Raw genomic sequence first — 14923 nt, forward strand, 5'->3', positions numbered from 1 at the left:
GTTCTAAATTGTTTTATATAACCTACAGTTACATCACTATCAACCAACTGGTTAATAGGATTAGAAAAACTCAAAGGTGGATCTGCACATATAACCAGGCTGATAAATGAATCTACTCTTTCAATCGCCATGTACTGTGTTAAATATTCATCTTTCAGTTTAGGTCTCAAATCTCATAAGTATAAAATTTTAATGTATTTATCAACATTTGTGTCTGATTAGGGAGGAATCCATACTTCTCAACTGTCCACAGACTTTAGCAGAATGTTTAGATTTTTGCCTCATATTTTTCATCATTTCCTCATAAATTTCATGGTTTTCAGGCAACTAAATTCTTAAGGACTGAAGTCACTAAATAATGACATATATTGCAGTTTTAGACTTTATATCCTTTAGAAAATACATGCAAACACAAATCCTGTTATTCTAGCAACATTCTAAGTTTGCATGGCAATATTTAAAAACCTTTCCCTATTTTTTGCCCCCCCCCATTATGTTTGGTTTAAACAAAAATGATTTCTTGGCCTAACAGAGAATGGGGATCCTTGTAATAACACACACACACACACACACACACGCACACACACGCATACACACACACACACACACACACACACACACACACACACACACACACACACACACAAACTTTCTGTTAACTTATCTTAATTTCCGATCCATTGGAGTTCAGGAACAGTTCAGGAATAAGTGATACAGGCCAGTATGTGTCTACTGCACTGGTCACATTGCACAGCACAAAAGGTTAAAACAGACTGGTCCGGCCCCTTTGCAGAAGAGAGAACCTTAAATTAAAAAGACAGCAGAAATTGAAAACAGGAATCATCAACTCCACCGACAGAATGAAAAATAAAAGGGATTTGACTGCAGCTGATTTAACGGGAATTAAGCAGCCTGCGAAATACACCTGCAGCCAGTAATAAGTAGACTGGATTGGTCATTACTCCTCCCTGCAAGTGCAGAAATGAGTAGCACCGTAACATGACCTTAAACCTCGAAGCTCATCTCATCAGCAAGTGAGCCAACGAGGGAGGACTTTTGTTTTTTTTTTTTTTTTTTTTTTTGCTACTCCATGGCTGGTCATAGCCTGCTGATCTCCTTGCCAAAAATGTGCATCGGCTTTAAAAAGGAGGCAGCGCATGCCTCTGAGCCCAGGCCTAATCTGCCACTGCATTAGATGTATGTTTTACTGCTCCCTCATTACAATGGATAAATAAAAACTTAAAGAGGAATCATTTTAACAGCAGTCGTGGTGAACTCAGACATTCCATAATGATGCAACTCATCACTGCTGACAGGAACATTCAAGCTTGTTGCATAAGATGGCACTTTATTTATAAAAGTATTCTCTAAAAACTGGATGTGTGGCAGTATTAATTACAGTTTAGTACAAACAGTTTCAAAAGGCTGAACTGCATTCTCTTTTTAATGTGTTCTACACTTGGCACCTAAAATGGCCCATAGCCTATCTGCACTCTGGTCCTGGTTACACATACAAAGAGGTTCATAGGTGTATTCTACACTTGTATCTCTCAACTTCTTAACTCAAGAAATCTGGACAAAGCATAAAATAATGGTGGTACAAACACCCAAAAATAGGAATAAATTTTGAATATTACTAATATAAACTTAGAAAGTTGTTAGAATAAAGTATTTGTGTTAACATGTAATTTCTGAATGATATGAAGGCTAAAACTCTAATGTATGTCATTATTTAATGACTTCAATTCTCAGGAATTTGCCAGAAAAAACACAAATTTTATGAGTAACCGACTTAAAATATGAAGCAAAAATCTGGACAGTTGAGAGGTATGATTAGATTAACAACCACAAGCCATGCACCCCAGCTGAGAATCAAACTATGCACCTTTTTTCTGTGACGTAAACACCTTAACTATTATGCCAACCCTCTTTTCAGTCATATTGCCAATTTACAAATGGAGCGGTATTAACTTACATTCTGTGACGTAAACACCTTAACTATTATGCCAACCCTCTTTTCAGTCATATTGCCAATTTACAAATGCAGCGGTATTAATTTACATTTCCAAATATTGTCTGCTTAGTTCTTTTCATTAAGCGTTCCAATAGAATAGGCAACCAGTATCAAGAATCACTCACTCGAGACTTAGTTTCATTTATTGTTGACAGCATCAGAATGAGTCCCCTGACTCTCAATCTGATTTGATTACACATAGCTCATGCTTTTGGAAGGACATGACACTGAAGATGTAACAATGTTGGATGTATATTATAAAACCTCCTGTCCAATACAAAGGATGATCTTTATGGTTTCACTTAGCCAAGGAAGAAAACTGCAGGAGGAAAGGCAGGAATTAAAAGATCACGGCTTAGAAATAAACTAACAGCAACTATGCAGTCATTTAATTTGTTTTAACAAGAAATATGTGTGGATTGTTAAATACACGGTTTCCTTCCTTGTAATAACATGACTTTATTTTAAATTCTTACCTACTAGAGCCTTTCCTTGCGTATAGCTTGAACCAGATGTCATACAGTTGTTTTTTGAAGTCTGTAGTATCAGCTGGGGATAGATTTTTACCAACTAGATATTTATGGGAGAGCTGTAAAAAGAAAATAGTTTGAAAGTATAGAGACTTTGTGAATTATGACATCAAACACAGTGATATCTATTTTTCTTATGTTTCTTCAAATGATTCAGTGAGTGATGTAGTTTGATTTGCTAAGAACTTGCTTAAGACACAAACAGACATCTTTTTGATATTGCAGAGTTTGAAACTAGGAAATGGACCAAGTAACTGACACACCTTTCAGTGAGTCATAACCTGATCATTAGATTGGACTGGATATCTATACACCTAATTTTTTTCACCCTCACTCCCATCATATGTCCCAAGAAGGAGGCTTTGTCTCCTTACTGCAACTAAACCTATATAACTACCTACAGGATCACAGAACGTCACAGTGCAATATTAAATTTGGTTATGGGAGACTGGTTAAACAAGCTTGGCAGACTTTGATACCCTGGAAAGCAAGTTATTTAATCAAAGGAGTACCTTGTAACAGTGATAAACATATTCCAAACTGAAATGATACCAGCTGTACCAGTACCACATGTACTCTTTACCATATTCAGTAAGTCTAAAACATTTGTTGCATTGCCTATGCATACATAAATGCATTCATACATACAGAATAAATTTCCTTACTACTGTGTATCATTCCACAGTGGATTTAAAATCATATGTGCAATATTAGTGATAGAACTGTGATAAATGACAGGACTTTGAAAGGAAATAAATGGCAAAGAACAAGAAGAAAAAGGTATTCAGAAAGAGTGCTAGAATGTAAAGGTATAAAGCACATTAAGCCAGGGGACACATGGAGGTCATTGGCAGCATTCCCAGGAGACTGGTAGGTAGAAACATGTAGTGCTGGGTAAATGTCCATGCCACAGTGCTGCTACAGTAATAACAGGACTTTCAGAAAAAGCTTAGTAAACATTACTTTTTAAACTCATTGCATTGGCGGATGACCTATGTTTGGCTTTCCTAGCACATGCTTATGATAGTTGATGGTCTAAATTTGGATGGCAAGCACAGGTTTAAGATACTGCTTTAAGGCTCTAGTTTAGAGAGTAAGACTGTCACACCACAGCAGTTAAGGTGGTTAAGGCATGCCTTTTCATGTTTTCTGTATTGAGGCAGAACATATGTATCTCCAGAAATATACTCTACTTTGGAGGAATAACAAAGGATCCATCTGCAGTCTTTATTGCTCGAAAATGAACATCAGCCTATTTCAAATACCAAGCAAAATTAACAAAATAAATTAATACTCAATATAGCAGTTTTGCAGAACAATTATGCCACAGGAAAACCCTTGTGAGTAATTGCAAATAAGATGCAAAAGGTCTGCCATTGGTTATTGGGTAAAGGGTGAGCACCTGCTCTGTATAACAAAAACATTTTGTTGGCTTAATCTTTAACACTGAGATCTGCAATATTTAGAAATTATTTACATGTTCACAACTTTTTTCAACCAAGATGATATTCTGAAGTTTCTAAAAGGTAAATACAGATTAGCTAAATAGTTATAAATGGATGTATACCAAGGCCTGGCAGCCATTTTTGAGAATAGTACCAGAAGCAGTAACTTTTACATTTGTAAAGTGTTCAACTTCCAGGTTAAACTGAGTTATTTCAGAAGTAGTGATACTTGTGATACTTAGATATGCACATGTATTCAAATGCATTCACTATATAATACATTTGCACAACTTCAACTTTATTAAGGTGTTTTATCACAAAATCTAGTCCTGTAATACAGACACAGTACAAATAATATCTGCAGGGCATCTGGGCAAATAACAAAGTGACCAGCCCTTTTAGCACTCACTGTTAGGAAAGCACTCTGGAAGTACTCAGAACACACACAGTCACAGCAGAACAATTTAGGTAAGCCCAAAGTTGTCCAGTATTCCAAGTTCAGAGTCAGGTAATTTATGACTTCTTAAGGGCACAGACCCATAATAGCATTAGCAATTTGCAACACTGACCATAAAATATACCAGGGAATAAGCAAAACCGTGAAAATGCAAGTCAAATCAAGTAATTTCAAATGAGTAAGCTGGCAAACACTGACTCACTACACACTGCTGGTTGTCTTTGTGAAAAACTGTACAGACTCTAAAAGAAATAAACAGAGCTACGTAAAGTTGAAAATAAAACTAATGAAACAACATATGATCACAGAGGGCTAACAGAGCACTAGCATGAACATGACACACCAATTATGTAGGTAACCACTGCCATCTTGCCGTGAGCATTTCTCAGGATGAAATTCTGTCAGAAAATTAAGTACGTAAGACAGCGATGTCACTGATCAAGATACCTCCTTCTGGTCCCCAGAACAGTGTCAGTCACTCTTCTGCACCAGCTGTGGGGGTTGCATACCCCAATTTACATCTGAGCATATATCTCATGACACCAACTGGGGTTTACAGAATTATTTGTGTCTCTCATTATAAATTTCCCCAAAAATTAAATGCAATTTAGATTTCATTTGCCAGTTCTGCTGCCTTTATCCAGACTGAGAGCCTTAGCTGTCCAAATGCAGTCTGTCAGTACTACTATGGCAAACTGCATGAATCTACAGGAAAAGTAATGTCTATGTATATATTACATTAAACAATATTAAGCGCAACAGACATATGCCACCAGTCTCAGAAACACAGTGCAGATTGATATGAAAAATCAAATGCAGGTTCCTCGTACTCGTAGAACAAAAGTCTCATGTCTTAAATTATCACAACAAGTACTTTCAATACAGACACACATAGCTGGGATATAGAGCACTTCAGTACCCCCCCCCCAAACCTTGTAGTAGCTGTCTCTCTTCTGCATTCATATACTTGAAAAAAAATCCACTTCAGTCTGCTGTCTTCTTCCAGTATTCATTCACACTACTTTTTATCTTCCAGAGCCTCTATTCCTGATGTCAAGACCTCACTCCATAAAGGGTAAACAACACTGTCTGAGTTGGCTTAGTTTTAGCATTTCTTTTATACATTAACTGTTTTATTAAGTAAACCAGTTCTAGCTAATACAACAGTTTCTATCTGCTCATAAAGTAACATTCCCTTTTAATGTGATAGCAATACCATTCTGTCCAATACAACAAAAGTTCTTCTATGTTTTTAATGAAACAAAAAATACCTTATATGTTTAAAGGAAAACCTGTTATTTATAATAGCAGTTCAAGTTACACAGTTGACACAGAAGCAGTGGTAGTTTCAATATTTGCTTTTATTTGGACACATTATTTGGTGAGATCTGCCATTCTGTGCTACAGTTGACCACCTCCCTGCAGCCTGAAACCATCAGTTTAATTCTCAAATGTTTAAAACAATAGAGGTAGAAGCAGAGACATCCTGACATTTTCTACTATACCAGAGAAAGTAGAAAGAATAGACTGAGTTAATGTTATGACTGCATAAAATAAGCAACTGGACTGGAATAGTATTCCACAGCAGGACTGGTTACTTGAAGGGCACACCATGTATGCTCCAAATTTGGTCACAAGAAACCAGCTAAGACCTTTATTTGTAAATATGAGTTATACCAGCAAAAAGAGCTGCTTCTGACAAAATTTTGGGAGAAGGGAAAATACTAAAAACTGTGAACACTAAGACATTTGTGGAAATTATTATTCAATGTATACAGGGCAGAAAAGAGTAGAGTTTATCCCTACAATCAGGTGATACCAAGAGGTAGGTGAGAGAGATTCAAGCTTCTATATCCAGCTCTTTTAGAATATTTTCTTGGAGGACTTAGGACAGTTTTAGATGCAGAACATTCTAAAAAGAAAATACAAAATGTTTACCCAACAAATAATGAGCTAGCATACTGAAGGATCTCTGCTTCTCATTCTTCTGACAATAGCAAAGCCAGTAGAGAGAACTTGCCAGTGAAATATTTTCCATTGTTTCAAATGAAAATGATTTAGTAACAGGGAAAAATAAGCCCAGGAACTGACTAGAAAAATCAGCAATACCTTGAACTTGAACCAGAGAACAGTGTTGGATGGTGTAGGTGATGAGGAAGAAGATAAGCAATAAAGAAAAAATAGGAGATAATTCTACTTTGTCATCAATGTTTAGAATGACAATAATGACATTAGAAGTATAAGTAATATAAAAATGGTCTTAGTAAAATGTGTATACATTTATTGATATAAACTGCAAGTTATATTGTAAAGTAGTTCTGTATAGTATGCAGATATATTCTGAATATGAGAGTTGAGTCTAATCAGTGACTATGCTGTTTATGATATTAAAGTAAGCAAGTAATTTTCTCGAATATAATGTATCTGTTGTTTATAATAAGATAAACGCTTGATATGAGCAATGCAATGTGATCTTGAGTTACTGGAGAAGATGTAAAAGTGGACTGGTCATATTACATGTATATTAAAATATAAAATCCCCCTGTTCCAGATGTACTTAATTTATGCTGCAGATAGGCAGAATTTATTTCCTAAGAAAACAGAATAGAAAATTGAAAGCATGAAAATTTCTACTTTTCTGGTGTTTGAAAATAACTATTTCTTGCATTCATAAAGCTATTAGCTATGTTTTTTCATCAAGTGAAGTTGGAAATGGTGAGCCTACATCTCAAGACAAATAATCAGGAAATAACTGAAGAATGTGGTCTGAGGTATTATTATAAGAAACATCTTGGTTACTACTTAAAGGGGAGTTGGCAAGCAGTTCAATGAAAATAAATGAAAGTTTGATATTCAGAGAAGTGAATATATTTGCAAGTAGTTGCATCTCTAGAAGCCTTAGTAATGAAATATTGAATATAACAGTGGATGACTGTGTTTATTAATTTAATGATAGCCAGTGCACTTTTTCTTAAGGATAAAAATCAGTTAACTTAGGACATACAACTGTTTTTTACATTTCAGATGAAAACAGCAATAGAACAAGAACAGATGGTATCTATGTAAAGGGGAACACAGGCTCCAGCACGTGTTTCCATCATGATTAAACATAACTTTAGAATAAGTAAAGTCTGTTGTTATAACTGTCTATTAGGGGCAACTGACCCTTTATGGATGAGTAACTTCCCTTTTTGGAAAATGTAAACAGTTTTATGTATTTGCTGTGAGTTGAAACGGGTTGGGATGGGTTTGAAACATACCTCCCAACTGTACCGAATTACTCAGTTTTTACTGAGTTTTGGGGTCCAAATAATGGGGTGCCACGATTCCAGAGTGGCACTCCTTCATTTCCAATTTTTTCCAGCCTGTCAGAATTGAACTCTAGGGCTCACATGCGCTCATTTCTGTTTGAATGCATCTGATCTAATGACTAGTTTGGAGTTTATTAGTTTATTTCTGCTTCCTGCTGCTTATCTTAGGTTCATAGGTTCATACTAGGCTATCTGCCCTGGGGCATTTATAAGCCTAGCCCGATTGTGTTTGGCTTACGCCACCCCTTGATTTGAGTATACTGTGCCCTTTTTAAAGTTTAGTTTACTGTGCCTCTGTCTAATAGTGACACGGAAGTAATCCCCGGGACAAACCTACGACCCCCCATCCACTCATCAAGATTCTTCTTGAAGAGAGTCAGTGAGGTGCTCTGCCTAACATGAATTGGAATTCTATTCCAGAGCAAAGGGAGCCTCTGGGTTATGAATCTGTCCCTCCAGCATGTTCTATTTATTTCTGTGCTGAGGTTCAAGTCCCTCGAGGGCGTGGCTCGAAGGGATTTAGATTTACTGAGGTGGAGCATGTCCATTAATTCTGGGTTGGACATAGCTTTATATGTCAGGCATAGATCGCCTCGAAGTAGGCGGTATGCAACTGAGTAGAGCTGGAGTTTTTTTAACCGAGCAGCATATGGCATCTGTTTGAGTCCCTTGATCCTCCTGGTGAGGTACTTTTGGGGTCTTTTTAATTGCTGCAGGTGTCGGGTAAGGTACATCCCAAAGGGGGCATTGTATTCTATGATGGGCCTGATGAGGGATGAATAAAGGGGCACGATTACCTCTCTTGATCTAGATGTGAATCCTTTCATGATGAGGTGGGGTATGCAGAAGGTCTTTCTAACCACATTGGCAATGTGGTTGTCAAAGGAGAGATTGCTATCAACCTGGGTCCCCAGATCCCTAATTACTTTCTCTGTACTTAATGGGTTACCACCTATGTGGTAATTTGTGGGCACATTGTTTTTGCCAAAGGGTATGACTATACACTTTTTGGCATTTAGCTTTGGACCAGGGCTCTGGCACCAGTTATCCGTCTCTGCGAGACCTTTTTGAAGGATGTTGTGTCAGCTGGAGAGTCGATTATGGTGCCCAGTTTGCAGTCATCTGCGAACTTGGTGAGCCATAGTACTCCCACATTGGCCTGTACCTCAGAAAAGTAAATATCGAACAAGAGAGGTCCCAGGACAGAACCTTGTGGGATGCCACTTGTGACCAGTTTCAAGTCTGACATGGCTCCAGCAACTCTGACTCTGTGGGTTCTGTCTTTGAGCCAGTTTGCGACCCATCTTGTGACATAGGGGTTTATATTTAGGCTGGATAGCTTATCTATGATGCCCGAGTGGGGTATTGTGTCAAATGCCTTTGCGAGGTCCAGATAGGCTGTGTGGACTACCTTCCCTTCATCTATGGCCTTGGTGACTGTTTTGAAGAAGTTGACCAGGTTCAAAAGGCAGGATCTGCCCTTGATGAAGCCAAATTGGGTAGGATCTAGTGTCTGTAGGTCCCCAATGTCTTTGTTTATGAGTTCCATGATGATCCTCTCCACAGCCTTGCATACTAGGCTAGTCAGGCTTATGGGGCGATAGTTTCCAGGGTCCACAGAGGCGCCACCTTTGTGGAGTGGGACCATTGTTGCTGTATGTCATTCTTTGGGCACATATCCTGTAGTGAGGCTGAGATTGTACAGCAGTTTTGCTTGAGGGATTAGTTCTTCTTGGAGTTCATGTAGGACGCAACCCGGGATGCCATCTGGTCCCATGGAAGCAGTGTTTTTTGCTTTGGAGAGGGCGGCCTTCACCTGAGCATCAGAGATATTTGGGAGGCTGCACTCTGCCTGGATAGATACTTGCTCTTTTGGTGGGGGGGGGGGGGTGGAGAAGTTTGCACTGAACCTGTCTGCCAGGATATTGGCGATGTCTGTGGGTTCAGTGTATTTTTTGTCATTTAGAATCAACTCAGAACAAATCTGGGAATTGCATCCCAGGTTCCTAACATAACTGAAAAACAGAAAAAAGGCCAGCACCAAGGAAGGTTCAAAAGTAGTTTAATAAAACTGAAACTAGACCGGTTTCAGCAGCAAGGCTTTCGTCAGTAGTATAGTCAGCAAAAAGCACTTAGTCATCATCTTATATAATGTTCTCTAAGGCATCTATATGACATCACTTCCTGATAAGTCAAAAATGCAAACAAGGCAAAAGTAATTGAAAAATACAATCAAGGCAAAAGTAATTGAAAAATACATAGTTCAGTAAACAAAAAGTTTGCCTGAGTTGCATGCATATCTCCAGATTATAATGAAAAAATCCAAAGAGACACAGTATACTGGTATATCAATGATAATAAACAAACTTAATAAAAAACATACAATAAAGGGTAAATGCCCATAAATAAACCCGAAACAAAAGTCAGGTTATAAGAATTCTGGTGTTGAATACCAGCCACAGTATCCTAAAATGAGCTGAAATGCAAAAACCTAAGCAATGCAACCTGATAAGAAATAAGTACATATCGTAATGCAAGTGATGGTTAATTACAAATTATAATTTGTCATTTAATCCAGGAGGAAAAGCCCCCAAGTTTAATGATCCACCTTTTTCTTTGGTATTTAGGATATCATGCCAACCTGTTTTAAAAGATCGATTCCTATGATATGATCAATGATGGTGAATGTAAATTTGGCAGTGGGATGTTTGATAACATGTCTATATAGTGCATTAGTTAATCTTCTGTTTCTAATGTCACCAAGGTGTTCAGAGATCCTGACATGAAACTGTCTAGACGTTTGGCCAATATAAAATGCATGACATGTACATGTGGCAAGATAAATAATCCAGTCTGAACTGCAGTTACCAAAAAACTGTATGTCGTATATTTGTCCAGTGTTCCTACTAGTGAAAAGTAGTTTTGAAAATATAGTTACAAAAACTGCAATGTCCACATGGATAAATGCCTGAAAGTTTATCTCCAGTAAGTGTTCTTTGAGTTGGAGTGTGATCCATGACCCTGGTTTTTATAGTGTGAAAATAGATTCCCTAAAGTTTTGCCTTTCCTATAGGAAAAATAACATCGTTCTCGAGATAATCTTCCAACAATGGATGAGAATTCAATATATTCTAGTGAGTATTAATAATATTTACTAAATTGGCACTATTCCTGCCATAAGTGGTGACAAATCTACATACATCTGATTCCTCATTATGAGTTTTAGTATTGTATTGGAGAAGAGAATCCCTGGATTTAGCATTATTAAATTGGACTGCTGACTCAATAGTGCAGGTGGAATAACCTCTGGACAAAAATCTCTTGGTTAGATCCATTTGATGACTCTGAAGATCATCCACTGAGGAACAAATCCTTTTCATCCGCACAAACTGTGATTTCGGTATGTTCGAATAATATGTTCCGGATGAAAACTATGAGCATGTAGAAGGGGATTAGATTGTGAGAATTTTCTGTGTGCGGACGTTCTAAGAGTGTTATCCTCCTGTCAAATTAAATTGACATCCAAATAACTGATTGCACTCCTATTATATTCCACAGTGAATTGATACCCCAGATGTTCCCATTCAAATGTTGAATAAATTCCTGGAGGTATTCCTCACCTCCTTTCCATATAAGCCAACAGTCGTCCAGGTATCTTCTCCATATATCAATCTCAGGTAGATATATGTTGTGCAAAGGGTCATATAAAATCATATCTTCCATGTAGCCCATAAAAGATCAGCATAGATGGGTGCAAAGGATGCACCCATAGCCACCCTGTAGTTGCCAATAGCAGTTTTGTTGGAAATAAAAACATTTTTAGTTAGAATGTGTTCAGCCATACACAACAATAAGGTGTTCATCCCTGGGGGGTATAAATTGGTTTTATTTAGCCAGTATTCCAAGGCATTAATACCCAATGAGGGATGCTGGTATAAGCGAGGATACATCAAGGGTACACATAAGCCATTCAGGGTCCAATTGAGACTCGGAGACTATCTGCAAAAATTCAGTCGTGTCCTTGATTCTTGCTCTAACACATGTTAACAGTGGTTTCAATTTTTCAGTTAGAAAAACAGACAAGGGTTCAGTGGTGACCCAATGCCAGATACAATCGGTCTGCCTGGTGGCTGATCAATGGACTTATGAATCTTAGGAAGTAGATAAAGTTGTTGTTTCGTAGGATCCTTAACCATCAAATGAGTTTTGGTTTTATCAGAGATAATTCCAGATTCTACAGCCTTTTCCAAAAATTCATTAATTTCCAAGGCAAAACCTGGAGTCGGATCAATCTCCATCTTCATGTAATGATGATGGTTGGAAAGTTGTCTAAGACCTTCATTCACATAATACTCAGTATCCATCACCACCACCACACCCCCTTTGTCGGCAGAAATAATAACAATATCCGTATTGTTTCTGAGTTGTGTGAGTGCTATTTGTTCCTTCCTAGACATGTTATGCTTTATAGTGTCAACACAACCCAAATTGAAGTGTATATCCTTTATAACCGCCTGCTGGAAAACAGCAACATGTTTATCCATGGGAGGGTTAAATGTAGATTTGTGAAATCTAAAATCAGATGATCTTTGAGCATTGTCAGTTTGATCTTGTTGTTGAAAAAATAATTTCAAGTTTATTTTCCTACAAAAATCCATTGTATCAGAAACCAAAATACTTTCATCAGTGAAAAAAAACAGGTATGAAACCAAGGCCTTTATTAAGAAGGGAATATTGATCATCAGTCAAAATATGACTTGAAATATTTAAAACATTAGTACATGAATGATTTACTTCACTATCGACATGAAGAGCTCTTCTAAGTTTTGACCTCTGTGTTTCCTTCCTGCCCTGTGTTTTTCCCCTAAAGGGACCTCAGTCCTTGACCCCTTCTAGCATTTGGAGAATCACCAATATTAGGTGTCTCAGTATCAGTAGTCGAAGAATCCTCACCAGAGGTAATAAAGCTAGGCCCAGTCTTTTTTAAAATAGACCTTGGTCTTTTTTTGCGTATAAATGAAGCATTCTTGGTACCATGAGCAAACCTCACACCCCTTTGTGAATCAAATTGTTTGCCCCTATCATAATCTTCCTTATCCCGGCCCCATTTGCGCACTTTCTTGCTCTTAAGGTTATTTTCCAAAATAGAGATTTCTTTAGATAATTTGCCAAGACAACCCTGAAAACTAGCCTCATGTTCAAACCGTTTCAGGTTGTTACATGTTTTCTACTTCAATAATATTACTCTGTATTGTTCTCTCATAGAAAGAGGCCAAAATGTTAACTCTAATCATGGCAGCCTCCTGTTGTGCTTGTTGCCAATCTTTCAACAGAGTTTCATCCGGTGTGCCCACTAGTGGTTGGATTTTACATCTCAATCCTCTAGGGGATATATTCTGTATTTGGTAAGCTTTAAACAATTTACTGTGCCAAATGTTTGTTCTAAGCATCTTAATTTGTTTACCTAATTGAAAGAATAAGTTTTCAACCGTCAACTGGATCCATGATTACCAAATCCACCTTTTGTATGTTCAGTTCCTATGCCAAAATTTTAAGTCATCCTTGTCGGAGCATAAACCAGATAACAATTTACTGAGATCCATGACAATAAGTTGCAATGAACCGGAGGAAGAAGGTATAAAAAATAAAAAATAAAAATTAACCCTGAAAAGATTCTTTTATTCTTAAGGGTTGAATTGGCAAATCACGAATAAGTCCAAAACAGAAAATCACAATCAGAGTCACAAAGAAGTTGAAGCCAGAATAAATGGCAAATGTAACCCTATATATAGGGGAATAATTAACCCTAGCACCTAGGCAAAAATGCTATACAGACCAAAAAGTCAAAGGCCTGTAATGTCTAAAATGCAATGTTCTGAGTAATGCACAACCTACAGTTGTACAGAGGTGGCTAAATCCATATGGAGTATACCAATATGTAATGAATTTAAGCCAGACACACTTATGCACCTTATTTAAATCAGATAACAATATTAAGAAATCAATAATTGTTCAATACAGTCCTCAGATGAAATTGTTATCAAAGGTATAAATGTACAGATGATTATTGTCAGCACTGTATGCCCAGCAGTTATTCTAAAAGAAGACCTGAGTGCAATACTGGGCAAACAAAACAAAAGCCCTCAAGATATGTGACCAATATTGACTCAAATGTAAAACAAAACATGAATCAGTAGGAACATAGGAATGAACAGATATAAGCAATAATATTGTATCAACCTAGTGTATATAACAATGGCTAGTTCATCATAATCAAATGAAATAAAATAAAATTATGCACATATTACAAACTGAGCACCCATACATGAAATGTCCTTGAAAAAATAGCAATGTTGTATTGTGCTACAACAGTACTCAGAAATCCAGTATAAAAAAGAAAACGACTAGGCAAAATAATATGAAATATACATATGTTATAAACTAAGAACACATACATGAAAAGTCCTGAAAAAATGGCACTGTGTTCCAGTGTTCAAGAAAAAACGACTTAACAACACCATCCAGACAGTTAAATGATTGTCACAGAAAATTTCTTCATTATGGTAAAACAATTACCAATGAAAATTAATCCAAAAATAGATGTCAAGAACAGTACCCTTTATTGTATGTTTTTTATTAAGTTTGTTTATTATCATTGATATACCAGTATACTGTGTCTCTTTGGATTTTTTCATTATAATCTGGAGATATGCATGCAACTCAGGCTAACTTTTTTGTTTACTGAACTATGTATTTTTCAATTACTTTTGCCTTGATTGTATTTTTCAATTACTTTTGCCTTGTTTGCATTTTTGACTTATCAGGAAGTGATGTCATATAGATGCCTTAGAGAACATTATATAAGATGATGACTAAGTGCTTTTGCTGACTATACTACTGATGAAAGCCTTGCTGCTGAAACCGGTCTAGTTTCAGTTTTATTAAACTACTTTTGAACCTTCCTTGGTGCTGGCCTTTTTCTGATTTTGGGTCTAACAAGTGCTCTTGCCGTGCACCAGCCTAACTTGCTAGCTCCTATACACTACATTGATTTTCGTTTGTGCTGGCTGTTGGCGTTTGGGAGTTCTACCATTCAGGTAGTCATCTTTTTTGTGGATTGCTTAGGATTTTTCATCCTGGACATCGTTATTTTCGGATGCATGGCA

At 37.0% G+C, this 14923-nt stretch overlaps 1 protein-coding gene across 1 annotated transcript in view; it reads right to left on the reverse strand.

Moving 5' to 3' along the window:
* LOC122799900 (poly(U)-specific endoribonuclease-B-like) overlaps positions 1-14923 on the reverse strand; it is a 412046-nt gene that overhangs the window by 152891 nt on the left and 244232 nt on the right. Inside the window, exon 4 of the mRNA XM_044069283.1 lies at positions 2491-2603. Coding sequence (XP_043925218.1) covers positions 2491-2603 — 113 coding nt within the window. The remainder of the gene's footprint in view (positions 1-2490; positions 2604-14923) is intronic.

The sequence above is a fragment of the Protopterus annectens genome, chromosome 4.part0 (assembly GCF_019279795.1).
Source record: "Protopterus annectens isolate FY-2018-M chromosome 4.part0, PAN1.0, whole genome shotgun sequence".
Taxonomy (NCBI): domain Eukaryota; kingdom Metazoa; phylum Chordata; order Ceratodontiformes; family Protopteridae; genus Protopterus; species Protopterus annectens.